This window comes from Amphibalanus amphitrite, unplaced genomic scaffold (assembly GCF_019059575.1).
Source record: "Amphibalanus amphitrite isolate SeventyFive unplaced genomic scaffold, NRLGWU_Aamphi_draft 000447F_arrow, whole genome shotgun sequence".
Taxonomy (NCBI): domain Eukaryota; kingdom Metazoa; phylum Arthropoda; class Thecostraca; order Balanomorpha; family Balanidae; genus Amphibalanus; species Amphibalanus amphitrite.
The window spans coordinates 76,583-95,866 of record NW_024881941.1 but is presented as its reverse complement, the minus strand read 5'-3'; the positions used below and the strand labels follow the sequence as shown (position 1 = coordinate 95,866).

The window sequence follows — 19,284 nt, the reverse complement described above, 5'->3', positions numbered from 1 at the left end:
TCAGCTCGTGACTGAGGTGCGGCCGTTTATCATAAACAAGCCAACGCATGCAAATCTACGCAGAGAGGGGTCATTTTTTCGGTATGAGAAGTTTTTGCCCTTTTGTAACACGTCACAAATATTTTTCATTATTTTCCATGCATGCTTGCTGCGCACTTTTAGAGCTCATAATTGCATAATCGAAGGTAATGGCAATTAGCAGCAACTTCTTTTCAAGCATCGCTACTTTTTCTAAGCCGGCAAAGCATTTGCAATAGATGCTTAAAACTTTATCATTTTTCGCAATTTGTTTCTTGCTCAAAACGATTGAACTTTTTTCTGCGTTTTAACATGCCTGATTAAGTTATCGTAATCTCAGTAAGTTTCCTTAGTTTAAAAAATAACAAAATGCTCTGCACAATAAAATTTCGTGCTGGCTTCTATTTGGCTTTCGTCCCTGCTGCGCCACTATCGACGAGAGTTTTCTCTGTGTTGAAAAGAGTGTGTGGGATGTGTATTTTGTCGAAAGCTATGGTCGAAAGGCATTTTGTGTTATTTTTTAATTAAAATGACAGTATTTTGAGTTATCTTATCCAATCGTTCAATAAATCGTCAACATATTGTTTCTCTTCAGGTGTGTATTTCATATGTACTGAGTCTGACGGTTGTAGTTTCTTTTTGGTGAGACTCTGACTCAGATAAAATCAAGATAAGTTTGATAAAGGCCAGTGGGCAGTAGCCGAAAGCAAGGCCGAAAGGTACCCGTTTTTAAAATATATTATTAGTTTTTTACATTTTTTTATGTCGAGGAAAAGGTCTACTTCAACTTCTTTTATTAATCTAATTAAGATCAAGATACGTCAAAATTGTGCAATCGCAGAGCTGCGCTGGCATGTGAAGTAATTCTGGTGTAGATGCACCCTTAATGATTATTCAGTGGTCTTGGAATATATACACTGCAGCTTTCATGGGCTAGCTTTCCATTAACAGGAATAAAAAATAAGTTCCAGTTCAATTTCACTTTGTCTGAGGGCTGCAGGGGTCTGTGCAGTGCAGCCCTCATTTTTTTTGATTCTGTAATCTGTTATACCCTCTGAGACATAAGCTGCACATTTTCATCTGATCTGCAGAGTCAAAAGCTGCTGCAGTAGGGTGCAGATCATAAGACTGTGTGTGTAGCAGATGAACTGTGTGTTTGGTTCAAAGAATGGCATAACTAAGGTCAAGTAAATTGAATAGCATTTTGAAATTTAAAAAAACAGTTGTAGCTATTATACTTAAAAGTAACCAGCAACCTTTTTACTTTAAGAATTAAAGAAAGACTTTTGATTTGTAAAGCTTTAGTATCCTACACACCAATTCTAAGAATGTTGGGATTTTATCTATTTAAATCAATGGGACACCAACTGCCAACTTGGGTATAGTAAGGACCCTCAATCTTGCCTTTCAAAGTGTGTAGTGTGCACCCATAGATGGACCATGGTTTAAACCTGCTGCCATAAATGAATTCATGCCATACTACTTAAAAGTTTAAACCACATTACCTCAGGATAATAGAGGCTACTTAGAACTTTTTTTGTCATAGTGATTTTTAAAGTAGCAACATAGGTAATGTTATTTTTTCATGGAAGTACATTTTGCATTGCTTGCATCATGGAAAGCTCATTAGAGACCAACAAGCTGACTGAATGTTTTGTATATACCTAACATGAGACAAACTATGCCATGGCGATGCTAAATGACCAGTAGGTTGACAGGCTAAGCCAGGCATATATTTAGATCATAGGTATATATAGAAAATTGGCAGATAGGATATTGGCTATTGCTAGTGAGTTTGGCTATTATTTTTATTGGCTATTGCTATTCTGGTAGTCTGATAATAACATGTGAGATACTTTCCATGGAAAGGTCATTTAGAATCAGTATTTTTTATTACCTTTAACTAATAAAAGCTTATTCCTATAAATATATCAACCTAAGTGCCTCTCATTATGTTACGCAAGATTGATATTTTTCTATTGAAAAGAACATTTTCTTACCAACAGTTCCATTAGGTATGTAAAATTTAATTAGTTCACATGCCAGTGAATTTTCTCTTTTACTTATGAGATGATCACTAAAAGTTATATTCGCTGGTTGGGATATTGAGAATCTGTGTTACTGCATTAAATGAGTTCACATTAACACGCCCAGTGGAAGGGGGGGGGGGCGGATTTCGCCCACCCCTTCTGTTTTTCGCCAATAACTCGCGCCGCAGACATAACATTAATGTGGTTTTTTCGGCTACCTGTCCACAATTGAATTGCGGATCTTCTCGTGCAAGAAATAAGAAAATCGGTTCACAACTTTTCTAGTAATAGCGGTGTAAAGTCGAACATCTTGCCGACACTACATGTGGTTTTCAAAATAGCCTTGTTATGCAAATCCCGTAGCTCAGTTTGCCTGTCCCGTAGCTCAGTTGGTAGAGCATCGGACTCCCGGTAGTGAGAGCCCGGGTTCGAGACGCTCCGGCGCTCGATATTTGAGACTCCTGACGGGGATGGTCTGCGGTTGGTGGGAGCAGCCGCAGCCAGTTGAAGTCAGTTGAGTGGGACAGGCCGTGTCCGGCTTTGAAGGGCACGTTAAACTTTGGCATCTAAATTCTCCCGTTACCCGAAATTGCCGATCGGACGGTAGGGGTCGGGGTCTACGCAACAAGCTCTGCTTAGCGTAGGCTCCGGCTCTGTCAATCCGTCCATGCAAACATTCGAGCTAAATTTATAAAAAAAGAGAAAAATACAGAAGCAACGTGTACCAATCCCACCATCTTTTTTATTCCACCCGTATTTGATTGCATAGGGGATGCACTGAGTACTGGAGCCGGAGCCACCGGAGCCGGACCATTTTGCTCGGAACCGGAGCCGGAGCCGCCATGACATTTCACCCGGAGCCGGACTCCGGAGCCGGTTCCGATTTTTTCTCCGGAGCCGGAGCCGGAGTCGAAGCCGCCGGAAATTTCCACGGCTCCGCATCCCTGTTCAGGACAATGTCAAAATGGAGTTCCAGTCAACAAACCTTGCAGAACTCTGATTGTTACTCCTGGCTCGTTGCCATGACTCCCGACTCTGCTCTCTGATTCTGACTGACTCTGAAGTTGAACCTCTGGCCTCGATGACCCAGTCTAGCCCCTGTTGACCCAGTCTGACCCCTGTTGACCCAGTCTGACCTCTGGTGACCCAGCCCTCCGTTTCTCTCTGGCAGAGCGCGCGCGCGGCGCGGGCGTCGGTGCGTCGGCGGCGATGGCGTCGGCCATGCAGCAGGTGGTGGTCGTGTGGGAGTGGGAGAACAGCCACCGCCGGTGGCGGCCCTACAGCCCGCAGGTGGTGCAGCTGCTCGAGCGCGCCTTCTCAAAGGGACTCAAGTCGGTGTTCCTGGGTGACGCCGAGCCGCTGCTGTCCAACTTTAGCGTCAACATCACCACGCTGCGCCAGCTCTGCGACTCGTCTGGTGCGTGACGGCAGGACGTGGGACGTAGGGTGACTGAGCGCGGGACTGTTGTCACCATACTTAAATCGGTATTTGCTCGAATATATATCTAAAACGTGATGTTACTATCACTCTTTTCTTTTCGGTATTGTAGTTATGCATTTATTCAGCATCATTCAATTTTGCAATTGCCCTATAGCGTTCAGCACATGTTTGACGGTGTTGAACGCCGAGCCCTGTGCCGTCTGACCGAGTTGAGCGTTATGCCTGGCCCTCCATCTCTGATCTCACCGAGCACCGCTCCGCGTCCGCTCCGCAGACCGCGAGCTGGTGGTGCGCCGGCAGTTCTACCTGCCCAGCTCTCCGGCCGGCCGTGGCGCCGTGTGGCAGTGGTCCGGCGACACGCCCGGCGAGTGGCACAGCTACGACATGGACGTCCAGTGCCTGGTCGAGGCCGTCTGGTCGCTGGTGAGTCTCCTTAACCAGACAGTGGACACAGTCGGGGAGGGACGGGAGGGATGGACGTCCAGTGCCTGGTCGAGGCCGTCTGGTCGCTGGTGAGTCTGCATATTTACAGTGGACACAGTCGGGGAGGGACGGGAGAGCTGGTGTAGACTAGACTGTAGTGGCCGTCTGGTCGCTGGTGAGTGGCCATAACTACAGTGGACACTGTATGGGAGGGATGGGAGAGATGGTGTAGACTTTGGACTGTAGTATAACGGTCTGGTCGCTGGTGAGTCTCCTTAACCAGACAGTGGACACTGTCTGACGGGAGAGATGGACGTGTAGACTGTAGTGGCCGTCTGGTCGCTGGTGAGTCTCCTTAACCAGACAGTGGACACAGTATGACGGGAGAGATGGACGTGTAGACTGTAGTGGCTGTCTTGGTCACTGGTGAGTCTCCAGTGACCTCCAGACAGTGGGCACAGTATGACGGGAGAGCTGGTGTGGACTGTAGACTAGTGGCCGTCTGGTCGCTGGTGAGTGTGCGGCAAAGGGGTACGTCTACACCTTTCTTCCTTCAATTGGAAAAGAAGTAGTCTGGTAGCTGGTGGGTGCACGGTAAGAAGAGGAATGGCCTCTGGTGAGGTGGAGAAGACGGGTCAGAGACAAGTGTATGGGCGTGGCCTGTATATTTTTTTTTGTAGGCATTTAACTTGATCTTTGGGTACCTATATACCGGTTTCGCTACTTTTAACGGTGATAACTTTGATACCGACAATTGCTTATGCTCCTAAAAAGATACCACGAAAGGGGAATATATGCCTAAAACGTTTTTCCTGCCTTAGCTTTTGATGGGAGTTACAATGTCCCTGACCTCGGTCGCCACTTCCTTCACAGGGCGAGCAGACGGTGGACGTCAGTAACGTGTTCGCCCACCTGCCCTACATCATCAACTTCTGCAACCTGACCCAGGTGAAGAAGACGAGCGGCTTCGTGCGCCAGATCCGGCGCGCGCAGCAGGCGGCCTACCCGCTCACCAAGGTTCCGGCCGACGAGTTTGTGTTCCAGCCGCCGGCCATAGGTGAGCTGTGGAGACTGGCGGGGCGCGCAGTGGCGGCCGGCCTACTGGACTCGGTGTTACTGCTGGAGGGTACCTACCGGTCTGTGTGCCGCGGAGGTGTGTGGTGATGGAGGGAGACCAATCAGCAGTGAGGCACTGGAGCTGACAGGTGCCGACAGTCGGATGAAGGGGCGACGATGCCAGAGCATTGCTGCTTCGAGACGAGTTACTGACTGATGCGGATGAAACAAGGCTGTTTGCCGCCGAGTGGTGGTCAGCGAGCGTTAAGGAGCGTTATCCCAGTCTACAGGGGTCGAGAAGTGGAGCACGGCAGGCTACCGATGCATGGAGCTCGCCTTTAAGCTAGCACTCTTGTTATTGGCTTATTAATGTTTTTTTTTTTCTCTTGTTTCAGTATGACTCCGGTTCTAGTATAACTCAGTACCTATATCCTATTTAAATCGTCAGGATGGTCTGTAAATCGTTTTACTTTTTAGATGATTTCACATGCTCTTTTTGCGTCCCATTCAGCATTTCAAAGTTGTTTTTATGATTTGTATGTTTGATCATTTCTATTTGTTTAATTCCGTTCGTTTTGGTTCATTTTTCCCGCGGCACCTCGCAGAGGAGATCCGACGGCCACCTGCCACCTCCAAAAAGAAGGAGAAGGACAAGAAGCGCAAGGACAGCAGCGGCACCAAAAAGCTGATGAAGCAGCTGACTCGGCTGTCGAGTCGGATCGCCGACTCGCTCGACCCGGACTCGAGTCCTGCGGCGAGTCGGCAGCCGAGTCGCCGGGAGAGTGCCGACTCGGCGGCCACGGCCGTGAGCCGGGCGTCTGCCGTGTCGGCGCGGCTGGCCGGCGGCGGCAGCACGCGACTGCCGGCCGCCGCGGGCCGGCCGCCGGCCCGACCCCCCGACGGCCGACGGCTCAGCGTGGCCACCATCTCCACCTACATCAGCCAGAGTTCGCACAGCTCCGGGCGCAGCCTCTGTCTGATGGATACCAGCTACCGGGAGGACGGTGGGTAGTGGGAACTGGGGGACGGTGGGTTGTAGGAACTGACATCCTCTGTCTGATAGACACCAGCTACCGGGAGGACGGTGGGTAGTGGGAACCGGGAGGACGGTGGGTAGTGGGAACTGGGGGACGGTGGGTAGTGGGAACTGGGGGACGGTGGGTAGTGGGAACTGGGGGGGGGGGGCGGTGGGTAGTGGGAACTGACAGTCTCTGTCTGATGGACACCAGCTACCGGGAGGACGGCGGGTAGTGGGAACTGACAGTGTAAAACCGTGTTTTTTTTTGCGCTGTGAAGATTATCGCTCTCTTCCGTTTTTGTTATTAGACATTTAATACCTATCCCAATTTTAGTTAGATTTGTAAAAAAAAAAAATGGGCTTGCCATGTTTCCGTCCGGATAATGACAACCCAGTAGTTAGGAATTAACTGTTATTATGGCACGAGGCCACTCGCCGCTCAGCGATTGACGCACATCCGTCTGGCCCGGTCCGTCCCCGTCTGGCGTCTGTTACGTCCACCCCTCTGACGTCCGTCCGTCCGTCCGTTCGTCCGCCCAGCCCTCTGACATTTTCCCGTCGCTGGTTCAGAGGTGACGCTGGAGCAGCTGCTGCTGATGTACACGTCGGTGGTGCTGCCGGCCGCCGGCTGCCTGTGCTGCATCTGCCGCTACCAGCTGGCAGAGCGGTCGGCCTACGGTGACGACCTGGTCATCCAGCTCAACGGCTGCGGGCACGCCATCCACCTCGACTGTCTGAGGGCCATGGTCGAGACCACCAACCAGGTGAGCGGCCGAGGGGGGAGCGTCAGGGGGGGGGGGGGGATTTTCGGCGACGTAGGCTGTGTGAGAATGTCAGATGGACACAGACCGTATGGCCAGTGTCCAAAGCGTGCCTAGGTCGAATAACTTTGTGTGTATGTATTGTATATGGAGGGGGAGGAGGGAGGTTGTAGAACAAGAGAGGAGAGAAGTGTGGTAATAGGATGACTGTGGCTTGCTCAGGTGAATGAAGTACAGCCCGCGGGCAGTATAGACGACCAGATTAGAAGAGGGGAAGCAAACACAACCCTCGCGGTGTCACACTGCTGATGAAGATATTCGTGATGCTCATATTTGCTCAGACTCAAATTTTGGGGGAAGGTATCGCTTTCCAATCGAATGAAGAAGTTTTGTGACGACTGGGAGTGTGGTCAGAGACCGTTTCTCTTTGTGGCCTTTTCTGGACTATCCTTGGAGCGCAGTGTCCACATCGCCCACTGCTAATCGCACCCTCCTGCCTCCCCTTCAGGTGCAGTACCTGCAGTGTCCCGCCTGCCAGGCCATCTACGGCCGGAAGATCGGCAAACAGCCGCCGGGTCGGATGTCGACGCGCCGGCTGCCGATCCCTCTGCCGGGACATGACTGCGACACCATAGAAATCTCCTACATGTGAGTGTATAGAATATCAGTCCGTGCGGCAGCTGTGTGCGCTCCGGGTGGTCAGCACGGCGGTGTTAATTGCCTGGTGGTGGTTTGCTATGGTTGTATGGTTGCTATGGTTTTATTACGATATCGCTCAGCTTCAAATGGGTGTCATGCCTCCTAGTATTAGACACTGCTATTAATGGCATATGTTCGTTATTCATAAGCTGTCAAATGCCTGTTAGTTGCTGTGCTTTACGTTTGGAACCTGGGTGGCGCCATGTCACCCCGGGTCCCTGTGATGCACCAGTGTCTGTTGTCTACGGCCAGGGCCCCCAGCTGTGCTGCCTGCCAAGTGTCATCGGTGCCCTACCGTCTGTATCACTTCTCTCTGACCGCGAGCTGTGCCGCCCGTCAGGATCTCCCCCGGAATCCAGGGTCCGGAGCACCCGCACCCGGGCCGGCCGTACAAGGTGCGGGGATTCCCGCGCATCTGCTACCTGCCCAGCAACCCGCAGGGGCGCAAGGTCAGTGACGAGGGGACACTGACACTGTCACTGAAACGTACACTGACCCGTTTTCATGCTCTGTTTCGTGTGCTGAATACTTCGGTGAAAAAAATGCAGAACGCAAATATCATTAGCATAACTACCTACCTATTTCAGTAACAAACTGTTATTTCATATTTGAAAAAAAAAAATGACTCATATCAACAGCTGTCAGATACAAATTGTCACACAATATCGTCGTAGGTATGTCATTTTCTACGTCATTTTCTCAAAGGAAAGCTCTGTTATTTTGTGTATCATAGTTTTTATGCTCAATTGTGACTGTGACTACTTTCCGGTGCCTGTCAGCTGGTGCTGACTCTCATCTGCTATGATTTATCGATACTAATTACTGACCCTCCCCGCTGCACTGTCAGGTGCGTCTGAGAACTGTCAAGTCCCGCGGCCGCGACTGACCCAGCTCCCTCCCCGTCGCACTGTCAGTTCTGCGTCTAACCCTCCCCGCTGTACTGTCAAGTCCCGCGACTGACCCAGCTCCCTCCCCGCTGCACTGTCAGTTCTGTGTCTAACCCTCCCCACTGCACTGTCAGTTCCGTGTCTAACCCTCCCCGTTGCACTGTCAGTTCTGTGTCTAACCCTCCCCGCTGCACTGTCAGTTCTGTGCCTAACCCTCCCCGCTGTACTGTCAGTTCTGTGTCTAACCCTCCCCACTGCACTGTCAGTTCTGTGTCTAACCCTCCCCGTTGCACTGTCAGTTCTGTGTCTAACCCTCCCCGCTGCACTGTCAGGTGCTGCGGCTGACCCCCCTCCCTCCCCGTTGCACTGTCAGTTCTGTGTCTGATCCTCCCCGCTGCACTGTCAGTTCTGTGTCTAACCCTCCCCGCTGCACTGTCAGGTGCTGCGGCTGACCCTCCCCGCTGCACTGACAGGTGCTGCGGCTGCTGGAGGAAGCGTGGCGCCGGCGGCTGATCTTCACTGTCGGTCCGTCCCACACCACCGGAGAGGAGGACTGCGTCACCTGGAACGGCATCCACCACAAGACCGAGCTGCACGGCAACAGCGGCGGCCACGGCTACCCGGATCCCGGCTACCTGGAGCGCGTCACAGACGAGCTGCGCAGACAGGGCGTCGAGTGACGTCACTGGGGGCATGGTGACGTCACTGGGGGACGGAACAGCGCCGGAACACAGGGTTTACGCGGTGAGAGCAGTGTTGTGTTTGGATGTGTTCGATGTTGCTGATATGTGTGTTGAATTGTTAGTGATCTGCAATGGTAGTGAGTTGTATGTGTCGTAGGCGGGCATTTTATCACTGGGGTGCCATGATCCAATATTTTTGTAATTTGTGATGCCGCAAACTAGCATTTTTTCACCCTTATACGCAGCTGCTATATCTTTTTATTATGAAATCCCATGCGTCTCTTTAGGACTGCCAGTTGATATTTTCTTCTGAAACCATAAGCTGTCAGGCTTTTTCATATTTTCAGTGCCACCAGCTTGATATTTAGCCATGAAAATATTGAATTTCAGATGCTGGTGCGTTGTTGCGTATATGCTATATCTGAGCTCAGACGCTGTAATTGAGCTTTCGTTTTCCCTGCATCTGAACAGTTGGCCTTTACAATGTGCGACAATTGACAAAGGATCTGAAAAGCGTATTTATTTAGCAGGGCTCAAACAGTCTGCTGATGCCCAGCCCAGTGCCATAAGCTCTACCATACGGACTGAAATCGGCAGGTGTCCTTAACATGAGTCGGCAGTCATCCGAGACGGCTGACACGCTGAGAGCAACGATCGCCTTTCCTCGCTCTGAACTCGATCAAAGAAATGAGCAACCGTCGTTTGCAGTGTGGTATATGATTGTAATGTCGCATTCGCCCACGAGATTTATAGGCAATGATGAGTAGGAGCGACTCTTAGTAGCAGCTTTTAAAACCATGGCAAGCAGAGCGTATTTATATTGAAATGTGGTAAAACCGACTGTTAGCAAGTGCCTGACAATCATTGTGCTTTCACGTTATTAGAGTAAGCGGTTGAACGATACAGCTGCATCGGACTTTGAAAGCACAATATGCAGCAGTATGATTTTCGTGGTACGTCATCGTCAATAAATTTGATAGCTGTAGCATTGCTAACACGTTCAATGATGGTACAAACGTAGCAACTAGCGCTCGCTTGTCTGTCGAGCTGACGCTTTGATGGCATGAACAATAAATATGCATGTTTTCTCATATAGCACAAGTGCCAAGGAGAGAAATTGTTTCTCAGCCAACACGTGAAAGTGGCGGGTGAGAGCGTGTTTTCAAAGCCAGCGTCTTCCAAAGTGACCATTCGGTTGATATCTGGTCATGATTACCGTGTTGTCACTTCTGGCTGTCCGGGTCAGACAGCAGTTGCTGGATGTGTTACATACCATTACCATACCAGCACTGGTGACCTGTCCTCTGACCTGTTACGTGTCGATGGCTCACACGGGCTTGTATTGGCCACCATGTGACTTACGTAGCACAGCTCAAGGTCGTGCGGTGACCGTGAGCAGCTGGAGGATAATGTTACTTACCTTGATAAAATGTTTTATCTTAGCGTGCCTATATTTCTAAGATAAAATGTACAAACTCTATGACAATATGTGCTGCTTGTCGTTGGGCCTCTTGGCCAACCGTAAGATTCATCAGTTTCGTGTATATGTGACATTTCAATCGAGCATCATCGTTTGCTGTCGCCGTGTGTAATATAAATGCCTACTGTTAACCCGCGCCCCGTTGGGCTCTGCCGAGCAACGCGCCCGGTTGGGGGGGGGGGCCATTTTGGCCCCCCCCTAAGATCTCGAGAACCACGCAACATAGCGACAAGCGGTAAACGGCGTTGGATAGCCCCAACGGGGAACTACCTTGTGACCCAATTTTATTGACCTAGGTCAAACCGATGACGTCACAGGTCAGGTCAAAGGTCCAATTTTCACCGTTTACAGGCACTTCAAGAAATGCGTTGTAAAATCGAGTAAAATGCATTTCATTGAAAATCATCGATGGGGAAATGTTCTTCAAACACATATTTTGCTATTTGAGGTCACTGATACCAGGTCAGGTCACAGAGGTCAGGTCACGGGGGGGTCACAATATGAAAGTGTCGTGTGATACATGTTTTATGGTCCATTTTACATGACAAATGCGATTATATGGGTCAGGCAGCCTTTGGGGCCAGCTTAGATCACGTTTTGGTCAAGGTCAGGTCAAGGTCAGGTCAAGGTCAGGTCAAATTAGGTCAAATTTCAAAGTCAATATTTTTGCATAAAATGGGTATCGAATCGATGCAGCTCGTCACGGGGAGTTCAATGGTGGTCTTTGTTTTGCCGTACGTGGTCTAGAATCGCTAAAAATTGAGTTCAAAAATTTGACGTCATCATTTTTGAACAGTTGTTTCGCTATAACTTGGCCAAAATACGAGATATCGATCTGAAATTTGGTATGTATATAGAAGAGCGCTGGGACTATCACATATATTCCGGTTTTTTCGAAACTCGGAAAATTTTTGGATTTTTTCAAAGTTTTTCTAAAAAAATCAATTTTTTGATTTTTTTTTGGTCAAAAACCAAAAATTTTGAAAATCCGAGATAGCAGTTTTGTAGCGCCGCTTTTTGTCTACTAGACCATATAAAGAACTTTGAAATTGCTTGATAACTGTAGATTTGGTGAGCGTTTCAAGATTGCATGTTTTTTGCTCATTTTTGCTCGAACATGACCTCAGTTTGACCTCAATAACTCCTGACCTAAGGTGACCTAAGACTTGAAATTTGGTGTGAAGGTGTCAAATTGATGCCCGGGAAGGTACTGAAAATTTGGCGGCGCTGCGCGCCGCCGTTTTCTTGCTATTCAGGAAAAACCACAGGGGGGGGGGCCAAAATGGCCCCCCCCCAACGGGGCGAGGGTTAACAGTCGTGTATATTTTTTGCTGTATGGACCTTTCTGATTGGCTGGTACTTGCCGTTTTTGGTAACACCATGTTGTAAAGATGATTCATGATACCACAAAACTGCGCACGACTTCGCTGAAATTGGTTTGTCTGCGTGAGGGTGGAGAAATTAGTCATGTAGTTATGTCATAAGCTGTCTGCTACGTTATCGTTACAAGGCGTAATAAGCTTGATGTGGAATAGGCACTCAGCAGGGCGCATGCCTCATTTCGGTGGACGGCACTGACCAATTAATAGTCCAGTAGATTCCTTTGTGCCAAACTTGTATTAGTTGCAGACATGTGTACGGATCCGAGAAAATGGATCTGGGATGTGATCCCACCGTTCTTGATCTTTGACCCGGTTCCCGGAAGGATCATAGATCTAACTAATTTATCGAGATCCATCGGGATCATAGGTCAGCACGAATACCCGGCTGACGTGACCTGACCTGATCCAACCTGACCTAAATGCATGAGGACATCATCTGTGATCAAAACTACCATGATATTTGTGATCAGCACCCCGAAAACCCCATAGCAGCCATACTTCACGATATTCTAACAGGTCCCGATTTTACCGGCTTTTAGGTAGGTCAATGACCTGACCTGAAAGGTCAACCAATGACCTAGGGGATAGGACCTTAACCCTATTCCTGGCAGGCTCCGCCGGGACAAGAAACTGGCGGGGGGGGGCGATTCGGCCCCCCCCTTCAGATCTCAAAAACTACACATCGCAGCGACAAACGGCGAACGGCGTTTGATAGGTCGTTTAAAGATCTACAACTTTTACATAAAACATTTTCAGGTCAGGTCAATATTGAGGTCACCAGAGGTCATCAACGATAAAATGTTTTGGAATTAGTTACCTATTTTTAAACTTTTAAACTAAGAAACATAGGGACATAAAACCAATACATTTTTTGTTGCTCTCGCCGAGGCGATGCGAAATAAGTATGTGATGACCTTCACAGGTCAATTTGAAATTTGACCTGAGGTCAAGGTCAGGTCATTCATCAATGAGGTTGTGGGGTATGGTCATGCTGCATACCAAACGACGCGTCTTGACCAGGCGAGCAGTTTGGTACCACTTACAAGTCTTTAGCACCATCATGTCGTGATTTATTGACAGAAAAACGATTTATGACGTCACATGACCTCAGATGACCTTTGCCGGTGCCCCTGTCAATTAGCGGCACCAGGATCATCACCGATGAGATAATCTTCCATAATACTGAAAGAATTGGGTGGTTTTGACTCGTTTACACGAAGCAGGAGGCGTTTCAATATTTTCCCATAGGTTTGCAATGTAAAGGTCACGAGTCTGGCCTGACCTCAGGTCACAGATATGAAAATTCTGAGATATACAAATTGCACATACTGGTACCCTAACTAAAGCCTGAAGAGAAGAAATTGATCGGTCAAAAACTCTAGCTCTGGCGTGATTGCAAACTTTTCTGAGGTAGGGTCACCAAACCGCCTCTGGTGACCTGACCTGAGGTCAGATCAACTCAAAATTTTCAGAAATGTTGCGTAAAAGCCTTTTAGGAAAAGTCAGAAAATTTGAGCTTCCGAGCTCAAAGCGTTTGGGAGAAATAACCAAAAAACCTCAGGGGGGGGGGGCTCCTGAGGCCCCCCCGCCAGGAATAGGGTTAAACTTTAGCATCATCGGCTTGCTCTCGTCACGAGCAAAACGCTTTTTCCCCGCGAAGCTCGAGCTCGATCAGGGGCAAAACGGCAATGGGGGTCCAACGGACGTTGGACCCCCATTATACGTTCGCGGCTGGTAAAACACCGATACGGGCGAGGGTTAATTTATCGTCGGGGATCTAATGAGAGCTAATATCCTAAGGTGTCTTTTGCTTTTGTGATCCACTGAGAGCATGGATTTGGATAGCATGGATCCGTCACTGAGTTCCTTATATACCGTGCGTCACTGGGATCTCTGATCCGTGCATGTCTGTGATCTTTGTTGATCAATGGTCATTGGAGTTTCTTTCTGATTTGATGAATTTGTTTTACAAATAATAGAAAGGAAGCAAAATAATGCAACAAGTAAAGAAAAGGCGCACCACATGTTCTTCAAACGTGCCTACACAATAATTTTGATTTAGTAGCAGCTTACTGCATTGAATTGTCACAGCTGCGCATTATTTGTCGACCCTTCAGCCTATTGTGCGCTAATGGGCTAATGGGCTAATGGCCCTAATGGCTAACGATTGAGATGCGATTGGTGTGGTTGCAAGCGCGGGAAAATCAGTATTTTATTTTTTCTTTCAGGTAGGCTATCTGGGTTTCATCCAAAGCCCTAAAACATAGGTTTCATCTGTAATAAGTGAATGAGGACCTGGTCACAAGAAATCGTTCTAGTAGGAGCTGAGCACGTCGAAGTGTATTTATAAAACTTTGTTATCGAGTCGTAATCGGGTTCGGGGGTATCGTTCGCAAAATTGACCTAAATTTACCTTAATTTCACGACCGATACCCCGAACACGATTTCGACTCGCTGACAAAGTTTTGTAAATAAAATTTGAAAGATTCGACCCGAATAAACCACAATTCACAATCCTCTCAAAAGTCCTCGAGATAAAAGTCCTCACAATGCTACCCACTGGAACAGGCTAATGTGACAATGCTGATATGCTTATATTTGACATGTTACAGGCTTTGTCATGGCTTCTGCAGAGCAAAACCAGTCTGAGGTACCGACTCCAAATGATGCGCCACCACAGAATGGCATTCCACTGGTGCAGTTTTCTGAGAAACCATCGCTGGAAGAAATGTGAGTAGATTCGTCCTATGCTGCACGTTAAAGGATGGCTGCTACAAACAGCTCTGTAACAATGAACTGTTCAGGATTGTGTTATCCCATTTGTTAGAGATCATTTACAGATGATATGTATGGAAGTTGGAACCTCTTCCAAGCTATAGGCTGTGAAGTGGTATCTGATGGAACATCAGATACTATCAGACATCAGTGCGCAGACGACACCCAGATATTGGTGAGCGGCCCACGCAACGACATCAGGAGTCTCATCTCGCGCATGGAGGCATCCCTAGCGTCACTTAACCCTATTAGTGGCAGGCTCCTGGCTACCCCTATTAGTGGCAGGGGGGGGGGGCTGTTTACGACCCCCCTTGATATCTCGAGATCTGACGGGCTGATTTTCAAAATTCAAACGGCATTCGATTTCGCTCAACGAGATCTACATTTCTAAAAAAAATAAAATTAAAAAATGTCAATAGGGGGTAGAGGGGGGTAAAAACGGGCAAATTGCAGATACATTTTAGACTGTTTATCACGGCCAGGTTTCTGAACCAATCTTAACACAACTTTTGCCGATCGATAGAGAATGAACCAGGAATTCACATGGATCCTAAAAATATGCATTTTCAAAAATCATAGGCGGATACAGATCATTGAGATTGGGGGTACACAAAAAATATAGTAAATAAGGTTTTTGTTGGTACTGTTTCTAAAAAGGGTGGCAATGGTCTTGTTATGTTACAATTTTCTTATGAGAGAACGACTAAAATTGTATTGGTCATGCATAGGCGGTGTCAGGGCACCTATGTTGGGAGGTAAAAAATAACCCTCCTTTTTGGACGCCTGGATCCGCCTATTATAGCAAAAACGTGTGAAAAGAGGATGCACAATAACTTTGTATATGTTATCACATATACCTTTCATTCACTGTTCGTAAAACTGGTGCAGCATCGTGATCTTCGCCCAAATGACTCGCTTCACGAATAGGACCCCCCAATTCCCAGTGCTCTGGAGCCGCCCCTGGTAAAGTTATGAACTTGAAATTTTCAGGGAATGTGCCCAATTTAGTTTTAGGAAAAGTCAGAAAATTTCAGCATCGTAGCTTCAGCGGTTTCGGAGCTATTCCCGAAAAACCTGAGGGGTGGATAAAAACAACCCCCCCCCCCTGCCACTAATAGGGTTAACGCAGGTTTCTGCGCACATGCCCTGAAAGTCAACGCTTCTAAAATCTAAAGCTCAACTCATGGTATTCGGTAGCCGACAAAACCTACGTAACCTGCCTCGCTTCAAAATTTCATTCCGTGACGCTGAGCTCCAGCCGTGTGCGCAGGCTGGAAACCTGGGCGTTGTATTCGACGGCGCACTCACCTGGGAAGCACACGTAGCCGAGCTGAGCCGTCGCTGCATGGGCGTACTGAACGGCCTCTACCACGCACGACACTGTCTCCCTGACGGCATCCTCAAAACGATCGTATCGTAACAAGTTTGTCATCTCGCGCGTCCAGTACTGCCTCGCTGTCTACGGAAATGGCTCCCTGAAAAACTTCGACCGGCTTCAAAAAATTATGAACTTCGCAGCACGGGTCATCTTCAGCCGCCGTAAATTCGACCACCTGTCTGGCCTCTGTGACTCGCTTGGATGGATATCTTCGAAAGCTATGGCCGATATTCAAACCCTCATAACTGCTAAAAAGAAAAGTAAAGAACGGCGAGCCCGACGAACTAGCGGCCATATTCACTAATAACAGTGACGCGCGAGAGAGATCCACTCGACAGGACCATCTTTTCCACCCCCCACGCTCGCGGCTCGAGACAGGCAAGCGACGGTTCGGCTACCGGGCCGCGACGCTGCTTAACAGTCTGCCTCCTGGCGTCATCGAACAGCGCCCCGCCCCATTCGCCCGTGCGGCCAAGGCTGCAGTCTGTCCGGCGATGGCGACCGCCCGACGATGACCCGTGTCAGGGCGAAGGGGATGTGACATCCGTGTGCGGTGTGCTGTCTTGAATCGTCCGTATGTATATATAGAGAGGGCGAATGTCCGGCGATTGAATCTGTATGCCTGTGTTTCTTGCCCTCGCATGTTTTTGTTCGTACCCGACTCAGACTCTGGACTGTAATCGCCACGCCCCGTGTGGATTGTCTTGTCCATGATGGTACCCTACTACATACAGACATACATATTACATACAAAACATAATTTTGAAGAATATCTGAATTTGAAAAGAATATGCTGTTTCAAACAGCATATTTTGTTTGCACATGATATCATAGGACCTACCAGAAACCAGTACCTATGGTCATTTGACGGTGCGCATTACCCACTTCTTTTTCTAATGCCATTCAGTAATTTTTCATTGGCTTATCTTGTCATCCCTGCTGCTCTTTTGTTATAGTTATACATTTGCTTCACTATATTCTCATCCCTATCACCATTTAAACAGTCAAATGCCTTCACGACACTTACCACAATGTAGTATGTACTTTGTGCCTCTCTTGTAATGTTGACTGACTGTTTTTGTATGTCTGTGTGTCAGACGGTCGCAGATGCAGGAGTTTGCCTCGGAGCGGGACTGGAACCAGTACCACACGCCACGTAACGTCCTGCTGGCACTGGTCGGCGAGGTGGGCGAGCTCTCGGAAATATTGTGAGTCACCAGCGCCTATGTAAAGATCTTGGACCGTTGGGCCAGCCTCCTAGAAATATCAGTTGTTACTTGGCGGTTTCTATATTATTCTATTTTTCTTCAGTCTTCCTTAGTGCAGCATTTATCTCATCATCATTGCCTTGGATAAGCTTAACGGAATATTATTTGGCGCGTATTCGTATGATGTTCATCGTGCTGCTGCACTCATTATCGAAAATAGTTAATATGCCATAAAAAAAAATAAATTCACATTATTTTTCATGTAGCAACGCCCGTCAAATCATTAGTAATGCGCATTGACTCTACTCTTGTATCTCGGGCATTTGATTTGCTATTTACCTATTGTGCCCTCTAGCTAGGTGTACCCCAGCTGTTCTTCCGGTCGGTCCCACCCAGTAACCCCTCCGCTCGGTACCCCAGCTGTTCTCCCGGTCGGCCCCCACCCAGTAACCCCTCCGCTCGGTACCCGAGCTGTTCTTCCGGTCGGTCCCACCCAGTAACCCCTCCGCTCGGTACCCCAGCTGTTCTCCCGGTCGGCCCCCACCCAGTAACCCCTCCGCTCGGTACCCCAGCTGTTCTTCCGGTCGGTCCCACCCAGTAACCCCTCCGCTCGGTACCCCAGCTGTTCTCCCGGTCGGCCCCCACCCTGTAACCCCTCCGCTCGGTACCCCAGCTGTTCTCCCGGTCGGCCCCCACCCAGTAACCCCTCCGCTCGGTACCCCAGCTGTTCTCCCGGTCGGTCCCACCCAGTAACCCTCCGCTCGGTACCGCAGCTGATGTCCCGGCCGGTGTACCCCAGCTGTTCCCCGGTCGGGGTACCCCAGCTGTTCTCCCGGTCGGTCCCCACCCAGTAACCCTCCGCTCGGTCCGTCCGCAGTCAGTGGCGCGGCGAGGTCCCCGCCGGCCTGCCCGGCTGGTCGACCGCCGACCGCACGCGGCTCGAACACGAGCTCTCGGACGTGCTACTCTACCTGGTGCGCCTGTCGAACGTCTGCGGCGTGGACCTGCCGGCCGCGGCCGCGCGCAAGATGACGCACAACGCCGCCAAGTACCCAGCCGAGCGGGTGCGCGGCGACAGCCGGAAGTACGATCAGTACGACGAGTACACCCGGGAACGGGAGACTCCAGACGGTGAGGAGAGCAGCTAACGACGGCTGGACGCCTAGACGCCGTGACCGCAGGTGGGGGACGCGGGAACTCATTGGTAGGGAGCGGTGAAAGGGGTGGTCGGGGCAGAACAGCTAGAACTGCCCCGGCGTGATGATGGCGGATGAAGTTGAAAGTTCGTGGCGGCTTCGGAGGCCGGCCAGATTCCATTGTTCCGTGATTTGGGGGTCTGAGTGCGTGTTCGTTCCTACAATACTTGATATTGGATGTCGACGTTTTGATTGGAGAGCTCTGATGATGCTTTGTCTCGTTTCTGGTGATGTTGGCCAACAAGACCCCGCGTGAAAGTGAATAAGACCAAGATGCGTCATTGCGATCTATCGCATAAGGTCCTTGGCTTAAAGCGGTCGTCATGACTGGCTCGTAGAAAATTAACGAGTCCGTACTGTCACCGGCTCTGGGCTGATCATTGGCCAAGAGACCCGACCTGAGAGGCACTAGATTTGGAACCGTATGCGGCGAGGCTGCGTACCAATGATATTATGGGAATGCTGCCGTTCATTCTGAACTGTCTCATATTTGTGCTTCTTACGCGTCGGGTGAGGAGGGGAGCTTTTGAGCCCACCCTTTTCGGATGTTCCATGTCCTGTTGTCATGGAACGATATATCCAGACATTGTTGTAAATGTCGCCGGAGTTATCCACTACTCGCGCTTTTGATAATTGCATTTCATACTTATTCCTGTTCTCAGGGAACTAAGCTGCTCCAAAATATACATGTGCAGTAAGATGGTGTTTACCGAGACCAATGCGCTTTCAGATGCTGTTTACTAATTCATTTTAAGTCCTGTCGATTTTTTTTACACCGACTGGTAAAGTAGACGTCTACTCGAAGTAAAGGGTACCGGTGCTTACCGCCCGTCGAGGTATCCATAGTAG

The 19,284-nt window shown here is 49.1% G+C and overlaps 2 protein-coding genes across 2 annotated transcripts; both read left to right on the top strand.

The window, feature by feature from the left end:
• The first annotated feature begins 457 nt into the window (after positions 1–457).
• On the top strand, positions 458–10,627 carry LOC122391648 (probable E3 ubiquitin-protein ligase DTX2). Its single transcript, XM_043385766.1, has 9 exons — positions 458–613; positions 3,220–3,465; positions 3,764–3,912; positions 4,786–4,969; positions 5,574–5,972; positions 6,557–6,750; positions 7,256–7,395; positions 7,787–7,895; positions 8,807–10,627. Exons 2-9 carry the CDS (start codon positions 3,258–3,260, stop codon positions 9,011–9,013), a joined length of 1,590 nt encoding a protein of 529 aa, XP_043241701.1. The 5' UTR covers positions 458–613; positions 3,220–3,257; the 3' UTR covers positions 9,014–10,627.
• Positions 9,035–19,133, top strand: LOC122391649 (dCTP pyrophosphatase 1-like). The gene is made up of 4 exons (XM_043385767.1): positions 9,035–9,077; positions 14,491–14,608; positions 17,129–17,239; positions 18,117–19,133. The coding sequence occupies exons 2-4, from the start codon at positions 14,499–14,501 to the stop codon at positions 18,385–18,387; spliced, it is 492 nt and encodes a 163-aa protein (XP_043241702.1). The 5' UTR covers positions 9,035–9,077; positions 14,491–14,498; the 3' UTR covers positions 18,388–19,133.
• Positions 19,134–19,284: the final 151 nt, after the last annotated feature.